The sequence below is a fragment of the Zeugodacus cucurbitae genome, chromosome 2, assembly GCF_028554725.1.
Source record: "Zeugodacus cucurbitae isolate PBARC_wt_2022May chromosome 2, idZeuCucr1.2, whole genome shotgun sequence".
Taxonomy (NCBI): domain Eukaryota; kingdom Metazoa; phylum Arthropoda; class Insecta; order Diptera; family Tephritidae; genus Zeugodacus; species Zeugodacus cucurbitae.
In genome coordinates, this window is record NC_071667.1 from 28358360 (window position 1) to 28380730 (window position 22371).

The 22371-nt window shown below is 34.9% G+C and overlaps 2 protein-coding genes across 3 annotated transcripts in view; one reads left to right on the top strand and one right to left on the bottom strand.

Moving 5' to 3' along the window:
* The window catches only part of LOC105213641 (zinc finger protein rotund), a 161544-nt gene that overhangs the window by 91927 nt on the left and 47246 nt on the right, over positions 1–22371 (top strand). The window lies entirely within an intron of this gene.
* On the bottom strand, positions 8607–10657 carry LOC105213585 (low-density lipoprotein receptor 1). Its single transcript, XM_011186504.3, has 4 exons — positions 10499–10657; positions 10070–10403; positions 9430–9870; positions 8607–9005 (listed from the first exon to the last, which is right to left on the bottom strand). Exons 1-4 carry the CDS (start codon positions 10557–10559, stop codon positions 8879–8881), a joined length of 963 nt encoding a protein of 320 aa, XP_011184806.2. The 5' UTR covers positions 10560–10657; the 3' UTR covers positions 8607–8878.

Consider the following 22371-nt stretch of genomic DNA (forward strand, 5'->3'; position numbering starts at 1 on the left):
AATAACCACGCCCACCTCCCATACAAAAGTTAGGTTGAAAATTACTAAAAGTGGGTTAACTCACTAACGAAAAACGTCACAAACACTAAATTTCACATAAGAAATGGCAGATAAAGGCTGCACTCAGATTTTTTTACAAAATGGAAAATGGGCGTGGCGTCGCCCACTTATGGGTCAAAAACTATATCTCAGGAACTACTCGACCGATTTCAATGAAATTTGGCTGTAATAGTTTCCTTACATCCCAATGATATGTTGTGAAAATAGGCCAAATCGCTTCACAACCACGCCTACTTCCTATATACCAGAACTTTGAACGACCTGAATCGTTTACTTTACAATATATAAAGTAAGCACTAGTGAAGATATCGGTGCACAAATATTATGCAATACTATGTTAATAGTGTGGCAGCCCCATTCTAAAAATCGCCGAAATCGGACCATAGGTTTTTAAGACCCCATATATCGAACAGGAGGACCTCGGTGCTTCTAACCTAATATGATGGTTTCCAACTTTCAATGGACTTTATACAAAATATATGTCAAATATGTGTGTCAAATTGTGTATTATATAATATTAATAAAGTTAAATAAATAAATTGCGAGAGTATAAAATGTTCGGTTACACCTGAACTTAGCCCTTCCTTACTTGTTTGTTTTATAGTTTTGCTTTTGACTCGGTCCGGATTTAAAACCACGTTTGACCAAGTGATGATTTTGCTGCCTACCTACATTTATATATATGTATGTATATATAACAATACAAATATTTAATATTAGAAAAAATTAATATAGTCGTAAGTACATTCTTAGCGTAGAGCATTGCTGATAATTTTTATACATTGGAATGTGAGTTTGGATTTTCCCAAGATAAATATAACAAGTAAGGAAGAGCTAAGTTCGGGTGTAACTGAGCATTTTATACTCTCGCAATTTATTTATTAATTTTATTAATGTTATATAATACACAATTTGACCCACATATTCGTCGGATATATGGTATAAAGTCCATTGAAAGTTGGAAACCCTAATATTAGGTATGTAGGAGTTAGGTGAATTTATGTCACGATTTCACGTATTTTAGGCACGGAGACATATTATTAAATAAAGATATTCCCTCTGAATTTCTTCAAAATATCTGAGAGATTTACTTAGACCTATAGTTTCGGTACAAAAAAAATTAGAAACCCTGAGGTCCTCATGTTCGATATATGGGGCCTTGAAAATGTATGGTCCGATTTCGACGATTTTTAGAAGGGCGATGTCACACTATAGATGTAGTATTTGTGCAAGGTTCTGTTCCGATATCTTCACTAGTGCTTTCTTTATATATTGTAAAGTAAACGGTTCAGATCGTCTTCAAAGTTTTGGTACATAAAAAGTAGGCGTGGTTGTGATCCGATTTGGCCCATTTTACACAACATATAATTGGGATGCAAGGGAAATATTACAAATTTCACTGAAATTGGTCGAGTAGTTTCGGAGATATGGTTTTTGACCCATAAGTGGGCGGGGCCACGCCCATTTAAAATTTTGTATACCATTTTGAATACAGCTCTTCTGTACCTTCTTTATAATGAATTTTAAGGTTTCTGTTGGTTTTCCTTACTGAATTAAAGCATTTTTAGTAGTTTTCAGTATAACCTTTGTATGGCAGGTGGGCTTGGTTATAATCCGATTTCTTCCATTTTTAGACTATATAAGGAGATGCCTGAAAACAACGACACCTGAAAGTTTCGTTGATATAGCTTTAGTAGTTTACGAGATATGTACAAAAAACTTAGTAGGAGGCGGGGTCACGCCCACTTTCCCAATAAAATTACTTTCAAATATGCCTCTTCCTAGAACAATCGTTTGCACCAAATTTTGATTTCATAGCTTATTTTATGGCTTAGTTATAGCTCTTTATGAGTTTTCGGTTATCGCTATTTTGTGGGTGTGGCAGTGATCTGATTCCGCCCATCTAACTCGTTTAGTTTTAGGACTTACAAACAACCGTTATGTGGACAAAACTATTATACTCTCTTTAGCAACTTTGCTGCGAGAGTATAAAAAGATTATATGTGAATTATGCAGAAACTTAAAGGAAACGATATATGTATTTACTTTGTGTATATCCTACATATATGTACATTCTTATCATAAATGTATGTTGTTTTGTGAGAACTCAAAGCTAACTTTACGGATTTAAATATTTTATATTCGTTGTTGATAAGGAAAGCAGAAACGAAAGCCTTTTAAACAAGCTTATATTTAAATTTATTTATAAATCAACTTTTATTTTTTTAACGATATATTCGGTAAAAATTATACATCGACACCTTGATAAATTATAGTCAGTTATTCTTGATTTGTGTATTTTAAAGTTAACGAATCAGATAGAATCCCAAATTGCCGATTTCTCCTATTTTCCATCCGTACTATCATGGTATCATGGAAATATTATGTACCAAAATATATTAGAGTTGGGAGTGGTTATTATCCTGTCAGTCATTTTCATGACGTATAATGGTATACTAAAAGAAAATATGTAGAGTTAGTGTGGTTTATATAGTTTTAGTAGTTTTCGTGACATGTAAAAAAAACTTATTAGGGGTCCATCCAGAGTTTTCTCCAAATATGCCCTTCTCTACTATGATTGTACCAAATTTTACTTTCATAGCTTTATTTATGGCTTACTTATAGCACTTACAGCTTTTAAATTAACGCCAATTTCTGGGCGTGGCAATGGTCATCGAAATATTTTAATCTTTACACAAATTATAGCTTGCGCAGACAGATGGACGAATTCTTTTGGCTTTATGTTGTTACTCTAAGCAACATGTTGCGATATTATAAATATACTAATGTACTAAATCATAACGTTGCTTTATTTTATAACGTGGTCATTGCTACTGCCTCATTATTATCTAATATTACTATATACTATACTATAATATAATAAAACAAACTAACTTAGGGAAGAACCATTTCTTTAACAACATTTGTTTGTTTAAAAATAACAATAAAGGAGTAAGGAAGATCTGAATTGTATGCAGTCGAAATTTAAAGAGAATATTGGGAATACAGTAATACCCCGTTTAGTACCTTTTTGTCAATAAGACATCTAATGTAATTTCCTTTTTTATTTTGCGTTCTCAGTTGTTAAAGCATCTTTAACACCCCGTCTTGCTTTCCTCCTCCTGTAACTCCTGTAAAAATGTAGATAATTTTTAACAAATAGGTCCCTAATTCCGTATATTTACTAGTGGTCAAATAGCTTTATACAAAAGCTATTGAAAGTTCTGTTTGGTCTTCTTCGAAATCCCTACTATCAATATTTTTTTTGGTTCTTGCTCAGTTAATTCTTTGAACTCATCATAGAAAGATAGATAGAAGAAGAAGACACTGTTTCTTGAACTATGTATTCCTTGGAAGACTTCCACATTTATTTCCGGCTTGTTTGTGCTAATTCCACTAATTCATCCATATGGATGATAAATAACTAATGTCTTCAGTTTTACATAAATCTGGCTAACTGTTCTTTTGTACTCCTTTCAAGATCTTTCTGTTATCTCATTCCAAGAAATTATCTCCATTTTCATAATTCTCTTATTGATTGCTACTCTGCTCTGTCTTTTTTTGCTTAAATGTACGCCGCAAGCAATTTGTCTTAAAATAGCTATAGATATAATATGTCGCAATAACGGTTAACAGACAAGCAAATATGTGCATTTTATTTTTATTGGACACCCAAATTACAGGTGATGTAAAATTTGGATAAGCCTTAAGTAGTGGTTTTAATTCGACATATCCGCAAGCGTTAAGCGATCTCATGCAGCTATAAATCCTGGTGCTCTTTTCTCTTCACTGGATAGAAATGTTCATGCTTTTCCAAACAAGCCTGTTTCATCAAGATTAAAAACTATTTCTGGAGCATAGTTTCTTTGGTAATTATTGTTTTTAACGTTGCTGGATGAATTCAGCCTACGATAGTGGTGTAATCTTTATGTTGTGAAGATTATTTCGACGTTTAAATCTATTAAACCATCCTCGAGTGCAACGAAAGTACATATCATTTATGTCACTTGCCTCAATCTGAAAGTAATTAATTAAAATTCTTCTAGCTTTTTCCATTACGATTGAGTGGAAATCTAATAGCGCTAAAAGAAACATCGTTTATTTATTGGTAAAAATTATATTGGTTGTTAAAGATATATACGGACCGATTTCATTAGGTATTTAACTCAGAACTACTTTATATGTATCTATAAAACAGGCTAGGAAAGTAGGACGAAAAGCCTCAAAATGTTATTGGGTTTGGAATGAGGTCTTTATCGAATTCAATAGTTTTAGACATATTATGATTAAGTAAATCTTTCATATTCATTCACTTTAGACAATGAATATATCGAAATAGAACTTAGCAAAAAAAATTATAATTAATAGGTGTGTCAATGGTCAGCTAAAAATAGTCGAAATCAGACATGTCTCTCTATTCAAACTCCATATGCTGACATTGTGGTCTTTAGTGTCATAGTTAGCCGAGATAAAATTGATTAACTGCTTCCCATGTATACTATACAATGATTTTTTCACTTTTTAATGACATTCCGGTATGTATAAGTGTAAATGCAGTATATATCGGTCACTATGTAAAATATCCCAGTATAATTAAGTAACTAATATATAGATGGTATTTTGGCGAACATGGGTTGAATTGGTCTATGAACTACACTAGTCTCCAATACTACATATATACATATGTATATTGATATTCATAGTCCTAGTGGACCTTATCCCAAATATACAAAAACTTTAGTTCAAAGCAATCAGCTAAGATCTTCCTCTAGTCACCATATACTCAATGTAGTGATGAAATCGGTTCAAGCCTCGCTCTAATATCCATTCAGTTTGTCATTATGATTTCACTCCCCATATCCAAATACCCAAAACATTTAATTTCGAGCCTTTTTTTCATTGATTTGATATAGAGCATATATCTGAATAGTGAATATCTCAATAATTAAGGGAGAGCATTATATCATTCAGTATCTACGCCATAAGTTACTTTAATTAATAATATAATAACAAAAACAAGTACAAAATCATTGGATTATGAATGAAATAGCAATGCAGAATACAGTGATCCCCGCTTAAATATCTGTCCGTCCGTCCGTCCGTCTGCCCGTGCAACGGATAACTTGAGTAAAAATTGAGATATATTAACGAAACTTGGAACACGTATTCCTTGGCACCCTGAGGAGGTTGCTTTCGAAAATGGGCAAGATCGGACCATTGCCACGCCCACAAAATGGCGAAAACCAAAAACTTATAAAGTGTCATAACTAAGCCATAAATAAAGTTATGAAAATAAAATTTGGAGCATAGGATCGTATTAGGGAGGGACATATGTGGATGTAATTTTTTTGGAAAAGTGGGCGTGATCCCGCCCTCAAATAGGTTTTTTGTATATAACTCGCAAACCAATAAAGCCATATAAACCAAACTTTCTGCAGTCGTGTCTTTCAGCCGTTTCCTTATACAGTCCAAAAATTAAAGAAATCGGATAATAACCACGCCCACCTCCCATACAAAGGTTAGGTTGAAAATGACTAAAAGTGGGTTAACTCACTAAAGAGAAACGTCAGAAACATTAAATTTTACATAAGAAATAGCAGAAGGAAGCTGCACTCAGATTTTTTACAAAATGAAAAATGGGCGTGGCATCTCCCACTTATGGGTCAAAAACCATATCTCAGAAACTACTCGACCGATTTCAATGAAATTCGGTATATAATATTTTCTTGACACCCTGATGACACGTGTGAAAAATGGATAAAATCGGTTCATAACCACGACAATTTCCCATATAACTCAATTTTGAATTCCATCTGATTCCTTCACTTTGTAATGCATACATAAGGAACCAATGAAGATAGCGGAATAAAACTTTACACAAATAGTACATATCATCTCTGGCTTCACTTGAGAAAAAATTGTCGAAAACGGACTATAACTTTTCAAGACCCCAGATATCGGGTGTTGAATTCAGCGCCTAAGGGTAAATTTTAACCGAAAATATTGGTAAATCTCTTAGATAATTTAATGTAATTCAGAGTAAATTGTTTTCTTCTAATAGTGTGTCTCTGTTCCAAAAATTATTAAAATCGGATAATAACATCTCCTAGCTCCCACGTACCTAATTATAGGTTTTTTCAAAAATACGGTGGGCTTTAATCTACATATATGTATTGGTTAATATGTGAGATACTATATCTTTGCGAAATTAAGTGCGTGTATAGTTTTGGATATAGTGTACCTAGCTGGTGAAAATGAATGAAATCGGTTCAGGAATTACCTCAGCCCTCATGCACTATATAGGACGATTTTCGTTATTCTATTAAACTTTGTGCCGAATTTATAGGTAAATTTGGGTGTTATCTTATTAAAATTTCTTCAATACATTGCGACAGTATAAAATGTTCGGTTGCACCCGAACTTAGCCTTTCCTTACTTGTTTATATTTATTGTTATCTATACTAATATTATAAAGAGGAAATGTTTGTTTTTTTGTTTGTTTGTGTCGAATAGGCTCCGAAACTACTGAACCGATTTGAAAAACCGTTTCACCGTTGGAAAGCTATACTATCCCTGAGTGACTTAGGCTATATTTAGTTTAAAAAAAATAGGGTTCCTTACCAAAACTCCGATAATGTAAAAAAAATACCAAAAAACTTTCTTTAATCGCGAATGCTGCGAAAACGATTGAAGATATAACAAAGTGATGTACTACAATTTTGTAGAACTTACAATAACTTAGTAGATACTCACAATAAGCGATTTTATATAAAAAAATTAATTAAAATACCACTACTTGAAAAGGCTCTTTATTTATACCTTAGTATTAATCCTTATCGAAATAAATAATTTATTATTTAAGATCGCTTCAAAACCTTTATATAACTTTTTGAATTATTAGATTCTGACATACCATTCAAAAGATATCACTAGTTAAAAATTTTGAAATTTTTGTATGGTCCTGTGCGGAATTAAAAATAATTGTCGCTTGATAATAATATGATATAAAAATGAATTGCTGTTCGTTTGTGCCGCAAAAAAACGAGAACGGCCAAACCGATCTGGCTAATTTTAGTCTTGAAATATTCGTGGAAGGCCAGAAAAAGATTAGAAAGTGAGTACATATGAAAAAATTTCGAGGAAGATAATAATAAGAGCATTTTATTCGAGTTGACAAGAAAAATATAAAAGAGAAACCAAAAATTATAATTTGAAGGTTGTCATTGTTGCTTTGTTAAAATATTTTTGTTATTGTTCAATTGTATAAGGTTGTGTCGATAGCCCAAAACAATTTGTAACAAATAAGGAAAGGCTAAGTTCGGGTCCAACCGAACATTTTATACTCTCACAATTTATTGATGTAATTTTATTAAGATAACACACAATTTTACCTATATATTCGACATAAAGTCCAATAGAAAATCATCATATATAATATATGAGGGCTGATGTAATTCCAGAACCAATTTCACTCATTTTCACCACCAAGGTTAACGGGAATAGGGGCGACTTGGCACCTGTTAGTAGGCAAACATTTGGCACATTCGGCCTTGAAATTACTCCTAAATTGCAAATGAACGAAACACCAGTCAGCAAAATCGTCAAAAATAGCGCTTTAACGAAAATTTTCCAAATATTCAAGAAGTCGTTGGAGGTACTGCACAGGACTTTAAAAGATCTTGATTGTCGATGAACGTTTTTGGTGGAGCCAGGATTCTGTTAGTAGGTGATTTACGCCAGACTCTTCCAATTATTCCTGGATCAACTGTTACTGACGGGCTAATCGCATGCCTAAAGTCATTTAATTTGTGGCGACACATAAAGTATCGCCAATTAACAACTAACATATGAGTGTTTTTGCAACAATATCAAATTGCGATTGTAGAAGCAGTTGGAAATGGTAGGGTCGCAGTTGACACCTCGATGGATTAATAGCATTTCCAACAGATTTCTTTCACTTCATTGACTCGAAAGAGAAGTTTTCCTGACATGAAACCTCAATATGATAACCATAAATGACTGATTGAATGACCTATATTGGTGGTAAAAAAATAATATCGATGATCTTAATGCGACAATTTAGAATTTCGGTCCAAGAGAGTTGACACAGCTACTTACCAGGATGACGTAGTCAACTATTCTAAACTATTTAAAATTGCCTGTACTTTGCAATTAAAAGTAGTGTGAGTTGTCATCATGCTGCGTAACATAAATCAACCTCGAGTAATCAATATCGTCGCCGAAGCCAAGATTGGACCAACTTAATTTAATGTATACCTTAGCCACAAAAACGTGTGGCCGGGTCTGCTAGTAAATAAAAAATTTTGTTATTAACAATAAATAAATGTGATTTTTATTCTAAAAGAAAAAAATATTACATCGAAGTATTTGAGAAAAACCTGCATAAGTACCTCGAGGCACTTAAGCGGGATTCATTTAAGTGCCATTTCCGCTTAAGTATCTCAAAAGTATTGTATATTAAGAAGGGGCACTTATGCGTGGATTACTGTACATTATTAGGGAGTTCCCAAGCCGTGCTATTTGTCATAATTGCGTTATTGTCTATTCAATTACAATAGTAAACTTAAACCAATACAACTTTGAGAGATATGTACGTTTAGTCTGCTATTTCTCTCTTTTATCCTATTTTATCAATTTATTTTTGATCACGTGCTATATTCTTCATTATTTGCACCTATGTATATTTGTATATTTCTTTCTCTGTCGCACCAGATGATTAATTGCCGAAATAGTACATACAATCGAACGGAAAATAGTATGGGATGCTCACACGCTACTATGGAAATTCAATAACACACTATTTAAATAAACCAAAAAGGAATCTTGTGAACTTTGAAAACGAATCATCAAAGTAGGCACAATCAGCTTCCAAATTAACCCATTGTAGTTCTGTAGTGCATTTGTGGCATTTACCAACATCAAATCTGAAAGAGGGAAAGAAAAAATACAATTTAGAAGTTAGACATTTTTCATTAATCCAAAGCCATGTGTTGACTAACGGAAAGAAATCATTATAGGTAAATAAACTATTAAAGAATATTGGGGCTAGAGTAAGGACCATACTCAAGAATCTGTTTCCTCTTTAAAAGTAAGCAGAATTACGTCGATTTAATCACGAAATCTCTACGCCTCCCTTGAACTATTTGAATTGTATTTTCAATCAGTTTATATTGCTGCTGTGGCATCCGGTGCCCTTTCAATATCAGGTAATACTAGATATTTTAATCTGTATCTGTATCACTAATCCCACAGAATTCCAATCATTTCCATTGGCTCAAACACAATTTTTAGTAACAGTCTGATGTCTTTAAAATTTTCTTATTATACTAGTTTTTCTGTTGAACTTACTTGCAACCTATGTGAACAATTGTTCCCGGTAATATATTTTCACATTTAACTTTAGAACTTTTTAACGTACAATAGGCCGAATTGTCTGCAATCCATTGGTGAGAACAGTAACGAGGTTTCTGATATTTAATAGGATATCGAGCTGTCGTGTTTGTTGCTGGCTCTTCAGTAAAATCAGGAATTATTGTTGTGCTATTGTCAGCCAGTTCACAAAATTCTACAGCTTCATCGCTCTTGTCCCAGCATTCTTCTGTGCCATTACACTTTGCGCTGAGGTCTATGCAGGCCCCGTAATTGCATTGAAATTGTGTGTTTTCGTCGCATACATCCATGGTGCATAAGTTAGGCCATTCATCGCTCCCGTCAGCACAATCCACTACACCATTACATTTGTCCATGGTCCGAACACACTGACCGGACCAGCATTTCATTTGTCCAAATCTGAAGTTAAATATTATATGATCTATTAGTATGAATCCGTATAGGCGTATAATAAGGTTTATAGGCATTTATGGACTTGAAGGCGAGTTCAATCCGTATACTCGTATGCACAATACCTTAATAGTATAAGTACATATGTATATCAACATTTATATATTTTCACCAAAATAATGAAAGCACAATTTTCTAATGATTTTACCCAGCACAATTTTTGCGTTGCTCTTCTTCGCCAAATTTATCTTCAAGGCGTCTTTTGAGACACATCTCATGTTCTTCATCCGATGAATCCAAACAATCGTCAACACCATCACAAATCCGTTCGATCGATATGCAAGCCCCATAAGCACAGCGAAAATTTGCCTCCGCACATTGTGTATCTCTGCAAACTTCCTCGTTCTCGTCAGAACTATCGCGACAGTGTCTGATGCCATCGCAGACTTCGTATATTGGGATACATGCGCCACTGCGACATGGCCATTTATCCGCCTCATCAGGGCAGTTGGAACGTATTTTCTCTGATTCTATTGCACTGACTGTTGGAAATTAAAACTGTTTAATATTTTTGTTATTATTATTATATTTTCTTATTTTTTTTCATTCAACAAATCACTTGTAGTTCTTTGCTCACCATTTCTTGCAATACTGCCGAGTACACTGACAAGAAACAGTGCTGATAGTATGCGGTACATTGTTGTTGTTTTTTTTTATGAATGCTCAATGATAAGCCGATGTCTGTATTCTTCGCACTTCAATTGTATACTGAATTACTTGAATCTGGTGCGTTTTCGAAAATTTGTCTATACCACATGATTTCCTTATCATACACAAGTGTGCCGTAATCAGAAACGCTTTTGTAAAAACAACAATAACGAGAAATATATTGAATGCTGTAGGAATAATCTAGTCAGCATTAAAATGTTACCGATTTAGTTTTAATAATGGCTGTAGTTCAGATTTAAGAAAAAATATTTTCGCTATAAAACAAAGTAATAAGAAACGAGGAAGTGGTAGTACAGGAAGGGCTCGACCTTTAATAAGTTAAAAAAGCTTCTAATAAGCCTCCATATTGAGTTGAGTAAGGCGCATAGATATCTCGGACACAAAGTTTTAAAATCACTACATAGCTCACTAAGTTATACTATATGTCATATACTCACTTAGTTTCATTACAAAAATTTGTTACATGTATCCTAACTCCATCTCTTTGATTGGCATATGTACATATACAAAGATTTAGTGTGGTATAATTATATTAAGGGTATGAGGTCTAGATGGATTTCATAGCTATATTGTGGCTAGAAAAGCTAAATGTATTCACTTTTAAAATAAATTCAGCTTGAAAATTTGCTACCACTTAAATTTCATGAATATGACTCATGTACCGATATACATTTTGGAGATATCATATAACTTTTGGAGATACATATAACTTTTGTCAGAACAATCCTATACATAATTTATATGCAATGCGCTCCATTTCTAAGTTTCCTCAGAATTACATTAACATATCTGAAAGATTTGCCCATATTATCGGTGAAAAATTAGCCTTAGGCACAGAGTTCGTTATGTAGATATCCGGGGCCTTGAAAAGTTATAGTCCAATTTCGAAAATGTTTCAATAAATGAAGCCACAGATGATATACAGTATTTGTGTAAAGTTTTATTCCGATATCTTCATTGGTTCCTTATGTATATATTATAAAATGAACGAATCAGATGAAATTCAAAATTGAGTTATATGGGAAGTTGTCGTGGTTGTGAACCGATTTCATCCATTTTCCACACGTGTCATCAGAGTGTCAAGAAAATATTATATACCGAATTTCACTTTGAAATCTGTCGAGTAGTTCCTATCGCAATCGCAATCGCATGCCGGTGAGTCGAGTAACGAGCGCACGCAGCGGCTTGCTGAATACAATTTCAAAACCTCCAAAGTACGCGCTTGAGAGTCGAGTACGGAGCGTGTTCAGCAGCTTGAAGAACAAAACATTAGAAATATACAAGCTCGCACTAGGGTGTCGAGCTCTGAACGTTCCCAACGCCTTAATAATCAGACAACGGACACCAAAGACTAGAGGTCGTAATCAAGTTTTAGCTCATTGCAAATAAAATGTAATTTCGTCTTCGAATGTTCCTCATTTTACTTTTTTTAAATGAACCCACGCAAGAAACGGGAAATTACATACGTATGTATGGGAGAGTGTAAAAACTTATAACTTTCGAAATGTTTGTTTATACTCGTGCGAAGTCGGAGCGGGCTGCTAGTATAATATATATTTCTCACATACCCAACGCTATACGTTGTTTGCTTCCATACCAAAAAAAAATATGTATGTACAGAGTACCGTTTCCTTGAAAGACTATCATGTTCCTCCAGAAGGTTTGGGATTTATTTTACCTCCGGAATTACTACTATTAACTAGCACTTGTTATCGAGGATAACAAAAATCTTACGCATAGGTGAGTTTTAAGAAAACTGTGATAGTTTTTCCAACGAGAAATCGTTACAGAATTGAACGTTACCAATGTGGAACGAAGTCGATTATTCTGGGTATTATTTAATCCACAGTTTTAAACAAATTGCCGACGAGACTTTATGGATTTTTTGTCAGACAAATCTCTCTTTTCAATTTTGTCAAACAATCTGGAAGCACTTGTAATAATAAACTCAATTAGAACTCAATGAATTCCATTAAAATTTTAAACTTTCCAATGTTGTTTTTTCATTTTGCTTTCGCAACAAATTTCATCGTACTACCAACTAATTACATTACCCGCATGTTCCACCACTGCAAATCACCTGATGTAACTGGATTTTTACTTTTTAAAGGTATAGTATGTATAAAGATAATTCTAATAGTGCTTAGTTTAGCATAATAAACTTACAGGCATTAACTTGATAGAATATTTCCGTTATTCTATAAGTCCTTATGACAGTACATATGTATGTAGAATGTTGATGAGAGTAAAATTTTATATAAATTAGTTTTTAAATATTTTAAATTTTATATGAAATTTTAAACTCCAACATCATTAACGGTACTTTCCTAAACGCTCGGATGAGTATCCAATATTCCAACGCGGGCATGTAACAGATCCACATAAATATAGGCAGCTCAGCTAGGAACACAAGCCCAAGTTTTATTAATACTAAAAACTTAGGTAATATAAAAAAATACTAATAAAATTTAAGCCAGGTGAGTGGGTAACAACAAATGTGCATGTTTAAGCTGCCAAAGCGTACAAAATAGCAAAATCAATCAAGCATGGCAGTTGACGAGAATCGAGTGGTTAAGTAAGAGGCCAGCACCTAAAACAGACCATAAGCGCAAATAGCTGGCCAGCTATTTTTTTTTTTTTTTTCAATATTTCTTTATTTATTGAATCTGCTTTGTTTAAAGCCTAACAATAAGTATTAAAATCTTAAATCTATTTACAACTAAGTAAGCTCAAGAATGTGTTTGAGCTTTTTGGCAGGACGTTGCTCTTCAGTAGGCAGGTAGATCTCTTCTTTTTAAACGAGTTTGATTGGAATGTACCAAGGCGTTTGCCAATGGGTTTGGATGTTCACGAAGTTTAGAAATATATTTCTTTCTGCTGTCCTCTATTTCCTTCTTTACCATAGGAATATCAAGATCCTTATGGATATTTTCATTACGCATGTACCATGGTGAACCCGTTATTGTTCTAAGCATTTTAGATTGGAATCTCTGAATTATATCAATGTTGGTTGCACAGGTCGTACCCCACAGTTGAATACCATACATCCAAATCGGTTTTATGATTGCATTGTATAACAGGACTTTGTTGTCTAGGCTAAGTTTAGAATTTTTGTTTAGAAGCCAATTTAAATTTGCTGCTCTTAACTTCATGCAAGTTACTTTACTCGCTATATGTTTCCGCCACGTAAGCCTTCGATCCAGGTGAATCCCAAGATAAGTTACTTCATTCGCTTGGGGTACTAATACATTGTTTATTTTAATTGTCCGACATGTTTCTGGCCTTAGAGAAAATGTAACATGCTTGCATTTTTGCTCATTAATTTTTATACGCCAGTTGGCTAGCCATTCTTCGACACAAGTTAAGTGCTTCTCTAATACTCTTGATGCTCTAATGGGGCATTTGTTTCGGCTTACTATGGCTGTGTCATTCGCAAAAGTGGATGTCAATACGTTGTTAGCTATTGGAAGGTCTGCTGTATATATTATGTACAGAGTGGGGCCTAATACACTGCCCTGAGGTACACCGGCCCTTATTGCTCGTTCTTCGGATATAAAATCTGCTACTTTAACCGTAAATTTCCTATTTCTTAAATATGACTCCAATGTTTTATGCAATTCGTAAGGTAAAACGTTTTTGATTTTCCATAAAAGGCCTTCATGCCAGACCTTATCGAACGCCTGAGCTACATCGAGAAAAATAGCTGAACAGTACTCTCTGTGCTCGAATGCTTTCCTGATTTCGTTTGTAATTCTATTCACTTGCTCTACTGTGCCATGTTTAGCACGAAACCCGAATTGATGGGTTGGTATTATATTATTTTCGTGGAGGAAAGGAGACATTTTTGATAGTAAAACTTTTTCGAATATTTTGGAAAGACATGGTAAGAGACTTATTGGTCTGTAGGAAGATGGTTGTGTTAAGTCTTTTCCAGGTTTATCTATCATGATGATCTGCGACTTTTTCCACGAAATTGGATAGTACCCGAAACCAAGAATTGCATTAAAGAGCAAAGAGAGCACTGATATAGCAATATTTGGCAACTCAATTAACATTTTTGAAGTAATATTATCGTGTCCTGAAGACTTTTTCGGATTTAGCTCTTTTAGGATCTTGATAATTTCATAAGTAGACGTCCTGGCCAGCTATGTACTTAATTATATACAAGCGTAGGTAACTGCAAGCAGGATAAAAGACCCAACAAACCATTTCCGAAAAATATATATTTTTTCTCATCACTTACATTTCTTTTAATTTAATCCCAACAATTTAGTTAGTTTGGAAAACTAGCGATCTAGTAGGAAGTGAGTAAGTAACAGTATTGGTACAAGTATATATATTTTATTAGCATTTAGCAAAATTACCGTTAACAATGAATCTTACACTAGTTGGTTTAAGTCAATTGAAATCATTCCAATTCTACAAATCGTTCCGATTCCAATAATGCAATAGTGGATGTGGAGAAAACTTTACCCATTTTCGGTACAAAGAAACACTATTAGAATAAAAAGATCCCCTCTCAATTACATTAAAATATCTGTGAGAGTTTCGAACATTTTCGGTACAAAATTAACTTTAGACACTGAGTTCTTAATGTTCGATATCTGGCTCTTTGAAAACTTATGGACCGAAAACTTATAAGTGATGCAGTATTTTTGTAAAGTTTTATTTCGATATCTTAATTGGTTCTGGATGTATACATTGTAAACTGAACTTATCTGATGGAATTCAAAATTGTGTTATATAGGAAATAGGTGTGGTTGTTAACAGATTTCACCAATATGCTAATATCCGATTATCAATATAATAGTAGTAGTTCCGGAGTTATGGTTTCTGAGCCAAAAATGGGCGACGCCGAGGCCATTTTCCATCTATAATATAAAAATTAGTCGCTAAATGTGTTGCTAAGCGCATAACTCGAGCACTGCTGAACCGATTTCGCTAATTCTTTTTTTTTAGAATATTCCTTGAAGTACAAGGATGGATTCTTACGGAGAGAAAAATTCTGTAGTATTGCTATTCGTTAGTCTCGCAAAAAGTCGAGAACGGTCAAACCAATCTGGCTAATTTTAGTCTTGAAATATTCGTGGAAAGCCAGGAAAGAATTAGAAAGTAAGTTAATATAGAAAAATTGCGAGGAAGATAATAATAAGAGAATTTTATTTGAGTTGACAACAAAAATATAAACAAAGAAAACAAAAAATCATAATATTTTGAAGGTTGTCACTCTGACTTTGTTAAAATATTCATGTCATTGTTCAATTCTATAAGGTTATGTCGATAGCCCAAAACAATTTGTAACAAGTAAGGAAAGGTTAAAATCGGGTGCAATCGCAATTTATTGATGTTATTTTATTAAGATAACATACAAATCTGAGCCATATATTCGGCATAAAGTCTAGTAGTAGACTAATGGGAATAGAATAACGGGAATAGGGGTAACTTGGCACCTGTTACTTGGAAGACAAACGGTACATTTGGCCTTGAAATTACTCCCTAAAGTGCAAATCAAAAAACACCAAAAAAACCACTGCAAAATCTCCAAAAATAGCGCTATAGCGAAGATTTTCCAGATATTCAAAGAAGTCGCTGGAGACACTGCACAGGAAAAAGATTTACCCGGAGCCAGGATTCTGTTGGCATGTGATTTACGTCAGACTATTCCAGTTATTCCTGGATCAACTGTTTCTGACGAACTAATCGCATGCCTAAAATCAACTAATTTGTGGCGACACATAAATAATCGCCAATTAACAACTACCATACGAGTGGTTTTGCAACAATATCAAACTGTGATTGTAGAAGCAGTTGGACATGGTAGGTTCGCAGTTGACACCTCCACGGATTAATAATATTTCCAACAGTTTTCTGTCACATCAAGGACTCGAAAGAAGAGCTTATTCATCGTAATTTTAATTTAGAATTTCGTTCCAAGAGAGTTGACACAGCTACAAACCAGGATGACGTAGTGAATTATCACATAGACTATTTGAAAACGCCTGCATTATCATCACTCAGTTTTCAATTAAAAGTAGTGTGAGTTTTCATCATACTGCGTAACAAAATTCAGGATTGACTTTGAAAAAGAACAAGGCTGGCTGTGTAGAAGGTAATCAGTCACCGAAGCCAAGACTGAGGCAACTTTGAAATATGCTCATTTGTTACTTACTTCAATATACGACTAAAAATTCAAAGTTTAACAAATTGTGATGATTTACGCTTAATACAGATCTGCAATAATGTATATCAATAATTTTCAAATCCGGCTATAACGTTTTCGCCTTTGTGCGTAAGAATTTTTTCACTATATTGAAAATGTTACTAATTTAATGTATACCTTAGCCACAAAAACGTGTGACAGGGTCTGTTAGTTTTTAATAAAAATCTGAGTTCAGGTATTGTTCACTTTTGGTACGTAAAGGAAATGACTGCAGAAAGCTTGGTTTATATAGCTTTAGAAGTTTGCGAGATGTATACATAAAACATATTTGGGAGCGGAGCCACGGCCACTTTTCGAAAAAATTAACATCGACTGTAGAAATTCATTTTCATACCTGTAATTGTGGCTTAGTTATAATACTTCATAGCTTAAGCATAGCTTATAAGATTAGAACCAACAAGATTGATCGTTGGAGCTGAGATTGGTACCAGCACCGGCACTGAATCTACAAATTGGTAGATGTTAGACAAAAAGTATGGTTAGTAAAAAGTATCAACAATTCTAAATGAAAACTGGAATGCTTTTCATTGACTGACGCGTCCTTTCGGCTGTCTGGGCAACGTTAAGTGCACTCACTTGTAAATGTTTATTATCGAACTAATATATAAAAATAGGCCCACGCATAACTGTAATCGCATTGTGCGTGTGTGAGTTGAGTTGCTACGAACGAAAACACAAAAAACAAAAAGACATGAAAAAGTAAAAAACAAGGACAATAAAAAAATGAAAAAAAAACTAAACCGTGCAAAATTTTTGCAAAAATGCAGCAACACAACAAAAGCACAAAACATGCATGTTAGACACACAAATGTTAGAAAGAGAGAGAGAGAGAGCGAGCGTATGAATCAAAGCAAATGAGCGCATATAGCTCGCACAGGAGTGAGGGAGAAATTCAATGAAGGCAATGGTATGGGTCCGTTGCCGCTGTGTGGGTCAAATGGCCGCGGGGCGCTGAAGTTGGAAAATTGTGCGTTCAGTTGTCCTGTTGAGCCTACAAAGTGCGAGTAAGCGGAGGCGATGGCGACGGCGACGGCGAGGAGATGTAAAGTGAACGACAACAAGCGAAAGAGTTGCACAGGATGAAAGCGAGTGCAAGTGAGAAAGCGTTAAACGTGAAATGTAAATTTGCGGCATTTTTAAGCTTTTTAGCCTATTTTTAATATTAATTAAAACAAATGCAAACACACACATGCCGCCAATTTACAGGCGAATAGGTGTCATGCGTGCATAGGCGGCATTTGTGCATAGAGTCGCATGGCATGGCATGGCGCGTACACATGCGAGTACATAACTGTGTTGCAGCTGGTGGTGAGCCGGTGTGTAGGTGGCAAAGGTGAGGGTGACCACTTGCGGTCGATTGCCGCTTTGCTAATGTATGCATGTCTATATGTATTTATGTGTGTATGTACATAGTTTTTTATGCGCTGGTGTGCGTGCGTGAGTGCATTTGGCTGGCAGACTATTTTGCACATCATACAAACAGTTTTTATTGCCTTTTCCTCACACAAACTTTGTCTATTTGCGACATCTCGATTTTACGCAGTGATTGCGCTAAATTTTTATTGCTGGAAGTAAAGCGTACAAAAATTGCATAAGCCAACGAATAATAGCAGACTATAGATTGATCAGTAAGGCGATGAATTATGTGAAATGTTAGCTGCAAAAGCAACCTGCAAATGATCAAATGATTGCGACAGCTTGACGGTGTGAATCAACTTTAAGTCGAGAGCGTCTATAATATCTAGCATATACATATGTATGTGCATACATATGTATAACAACAACAATAGCAGGTTGATATGTATATACAATAGCGCTTGATGCACAATAAAAATGTGCGGCGACAGGCAAATAGTTAAAGGTGGCGAGAAAACTCTAAAACACAGCCTAAATAAAACAAAATAAGTAGGGAGCACTTAAATACGGGCGCACTCCAATACTTTATAAATGGATTGTGGAGATTTTGATTTGATTCAATAATTTGTAATACTTAATTTCCTGCTTACTTTTGTTGTGACTTGGTTGATTGGTTTGGTCTTCCAAGATGAAAGTGTTTTTTCCGAGTGTGACCAGAGCTGCGTGCATTTCTGCATTACAGAAACTTCTCATAAAATTAATCAACTGATTGAGGCACACCATCAATATTTGGCCCAGCACAGCGGCAGAAAGGGTGGATCGGTGTGCTTGGAATTATTCCCAACTATTGTATTGCATTTGTGCACAAAATAAAAATACTTCGGTGCAGATTGTACTGGTGTACAGAGCTACGACTAAAAAAGAAAACAAAAACGAAAATATGTACAGCGCTAAAACGTACAAATGCAGAATTAAATAAAATGAGGGGGCAAAAACAGTAGTAAAAAAGAATGTGAATGGAGAGACAAAAAATTTAAAATAAAATATAAACAAAACAAAATGATTTCCAAACAAAAACGCTAAAAATTTGCAAAAACAACAGCCGCGAAGCGAGTCATAAGCAGACATGCACGTTAAAATAAATGCATATACATACAGACATACATACACGTTCATTTGCACGCATATGCGCATACATATGTACATGAACGTACAGCTTTGCGCATTTGTAGTTTTGCTTAGCTTTTTGTTGCTCATACGCACTGTGGCCCCATAATAAGTAGATGCAAGTGCACCTACATGCGTGTATGTGTGTGGTTGACGGTTTGCGTATGTATACAGTTGCAAAACACACATACGCACCATTGCACGTTTTTGCATTTGCTCTACGCTTAATTGTAACGACCAATACATGAGCGGCGGGCGTCGCGCTGCCCCTTCGGCGGACAATTTGAAAAGCGGCTGACTGGCCAACCGCTGCTCTGTCCCATTGGTTTGTGTGTTTGATTTTTATTGGCATATAATTTTATTTAAATTCGTTTATTGTGGCGAGTGCGCGCGGCTGCCTTTTTACACTATTTTTATAATTTTTAGCTATTTTTATTGGACAGACTTTTTTATTTGATTTGTTTTATTTTTGGTTTTTCTGCTCTTTTTGTGTGTATATGTGTGTGTGTATTTCCTGATTTCCCACACCTTAAACAACCGCGTTTATTTCATGCACACATTCGAAGCGTGCGGGCAGCGTGAAACAGGTATGGCAATGAAAATAAAAATGACAGAAAAATATGCGGAATAAAAAACAAAAAAGGGAAAACTGCAAACAGCAATCAGAAAAAAATAAATAAAACAAAAAACAAATATAAATAATTAAAGTTCAAACAAATATGGTTTTGCTAAAAAATCAATTTAATAGCTGGACTTGAGCTTTCCGGCCTATGGCGAAATGCAAAAGGCACGCACACAACAGCAGATGTACACATGTATATAGTTTTGAATACTGCAAAGACCTATATTACGCAGCTACATATGTAGATACATCTGTATATTATGTACAAATATGTACTATGCGCACATACACTTTTTATGCCGCTTTGGCGTAATTATTTAAGTACAGTCACCAACTTTCGACAACGCATTTTTGCACGCAAGAAAAACTCTGTTAATTGATTGAAATTTGTAATTAAATACTGCACACTTCGCTGTTAATTAACTATCTTGCAATTCATCTCCATTTTTTTTTTTTTGATGTCCTTACCTATCATGTTTTGAATATATCCAAATTGTTTTAATGCTTTGCAAATATGCTTTACTTTGGGTCCAATACATTTGGGGGAAGCAAATCCTTTAAAAACAGTAGAAGGTGTGCTTAACCACTTAACACTTAACGTTCAACCACCAAAAGTGACAAGCTGTGACTATATATATATTCGTAAAATAAAACCGTTTCTTTACAGACGTAGACACCTCTTATAGTCGAGTTAACGTCGTTTTTTATACTCTCGCAACAATGTTGCTAAAGAGAGTATTATAGTATTGTTCAAATAACGGTTGTTTGTGTCACCTCGAAATAAAAGACTTAGATATGGGATTATATATTATATATATTAATGATCAAGGTGACGTTTGTCTGTCCGTCTGTCTGTGCAAGCGATAACTTGAGTAAAATTGAGATATCTTAATGAAACTTGGTACACATATCCTGAGGAGGTTGGTATTGAAAATGGGCGAAATCTGACCAAGGGACACATTTTGATGTAATTTTTTGCGAAAGTGGGCGAGTCCCCGCCCCCAATTAAGTTTTTTGTACATATCTATATATACTACTAAAGCTGTATCAACCAAACTCTCTAGTAATTTCTTTTAGCCACTTCCTTATGTAGTTATAATAGAATAGAAGAAATCGGATTATAACCACGCCCACTTCCTATACAAAGGTTATGTTGAAAGTTACTAAATATATTTGAATGTACTAATGAAAAACACTAGAAAGCTTTAATTTCATAGTAGATTAGGTTATGTGGTTGTCAAAACGACGCACCTAGGCCTTTTGGAGGCCCATTGTGACACCACTGGGACTGAGATCCCACACACACAATAGGGTCATCTTTGAACCACCCTGTGGTCTTAATAAAGTGAACATCCTCGAGAAAACCGCGTCCAATAGTTGCAATTCTTTTCCTATACAGAGCCTTACATCCACATAGAAGGTGTGTAATCGTTTCTTCCTCTTCTTCTTCCTGGCAGCTTCTGCAGTAATCGTTACTAGGTAACCCCAGCCTGCTGGCGTGTCTACCAATCAGACAGTGTCCCGTTAACACCCCTACAAGGGTTCTTGTGTCATTCCATACTAAATTTCAGTAAACGACAAGTGCGGCTCTTACTCCATTCAGGCCATGTTTGTCTAATTACGGAACAAGTCGTTAATTGTTTCCATTGTGATTCAGCCATATCAACAGCATGTTTATCTATTAAGTATCTGCACGTTGCCAGAGGTACATAAATTCTTTCTTTATTAGCATCTAACTGCAATGTTGTGCAAAATCTGGCTAATTCATCTGCTACACAGTTTCCAGGAATGTCACTATGTCCCGGGACCCATTGCAGGTGTATCGTGAAATATGATGTCATAGCTATTAGTAAATCCAAACACTCTTTCACTATCTTCAATGATATTCTATGCGACTTTAGTGATTTTAAAGCCGCTTGACTATCCGAAAATATTAATATGTGCTTAGTCGTTAGCACTCTTTTTGACAAAACGAGAAGGCTTTCTTTAATTGCAGAGATCTCTGCTTGGAAAACACTGCAGTGATCCGGTAATCGGAAAGCGATTCTGATATCCAGTTTCTCTGAAAATACCCCGCCTCCTACTCGTTTGTCCAGTTTTGAACCGTCTGTATAGATACTTATCTCTGAATCTTTGTCCACTTTCCCCATTTCCCACTCCTCTCTAGAGGGGAAGGATATGTGTAGGTCCGAGTTTAGATTCATTTCTATAGGATTTCGAAAGTCCATACTATTCGGTAGAAATGGGAACTTGCCGAGTGTACTGGAATGTCCCCTATTGCAGTTTTGTAGTAGCGACGATTCCCTCAGCCTTAGTGCCGATTTTGTGCCTAGATCTATAGGCAGTAAATACAGAATCGCATCTAATGCCTGGCTCGGCGTTGTTCTGAGAGCTCCACTGATACATATACATGCAG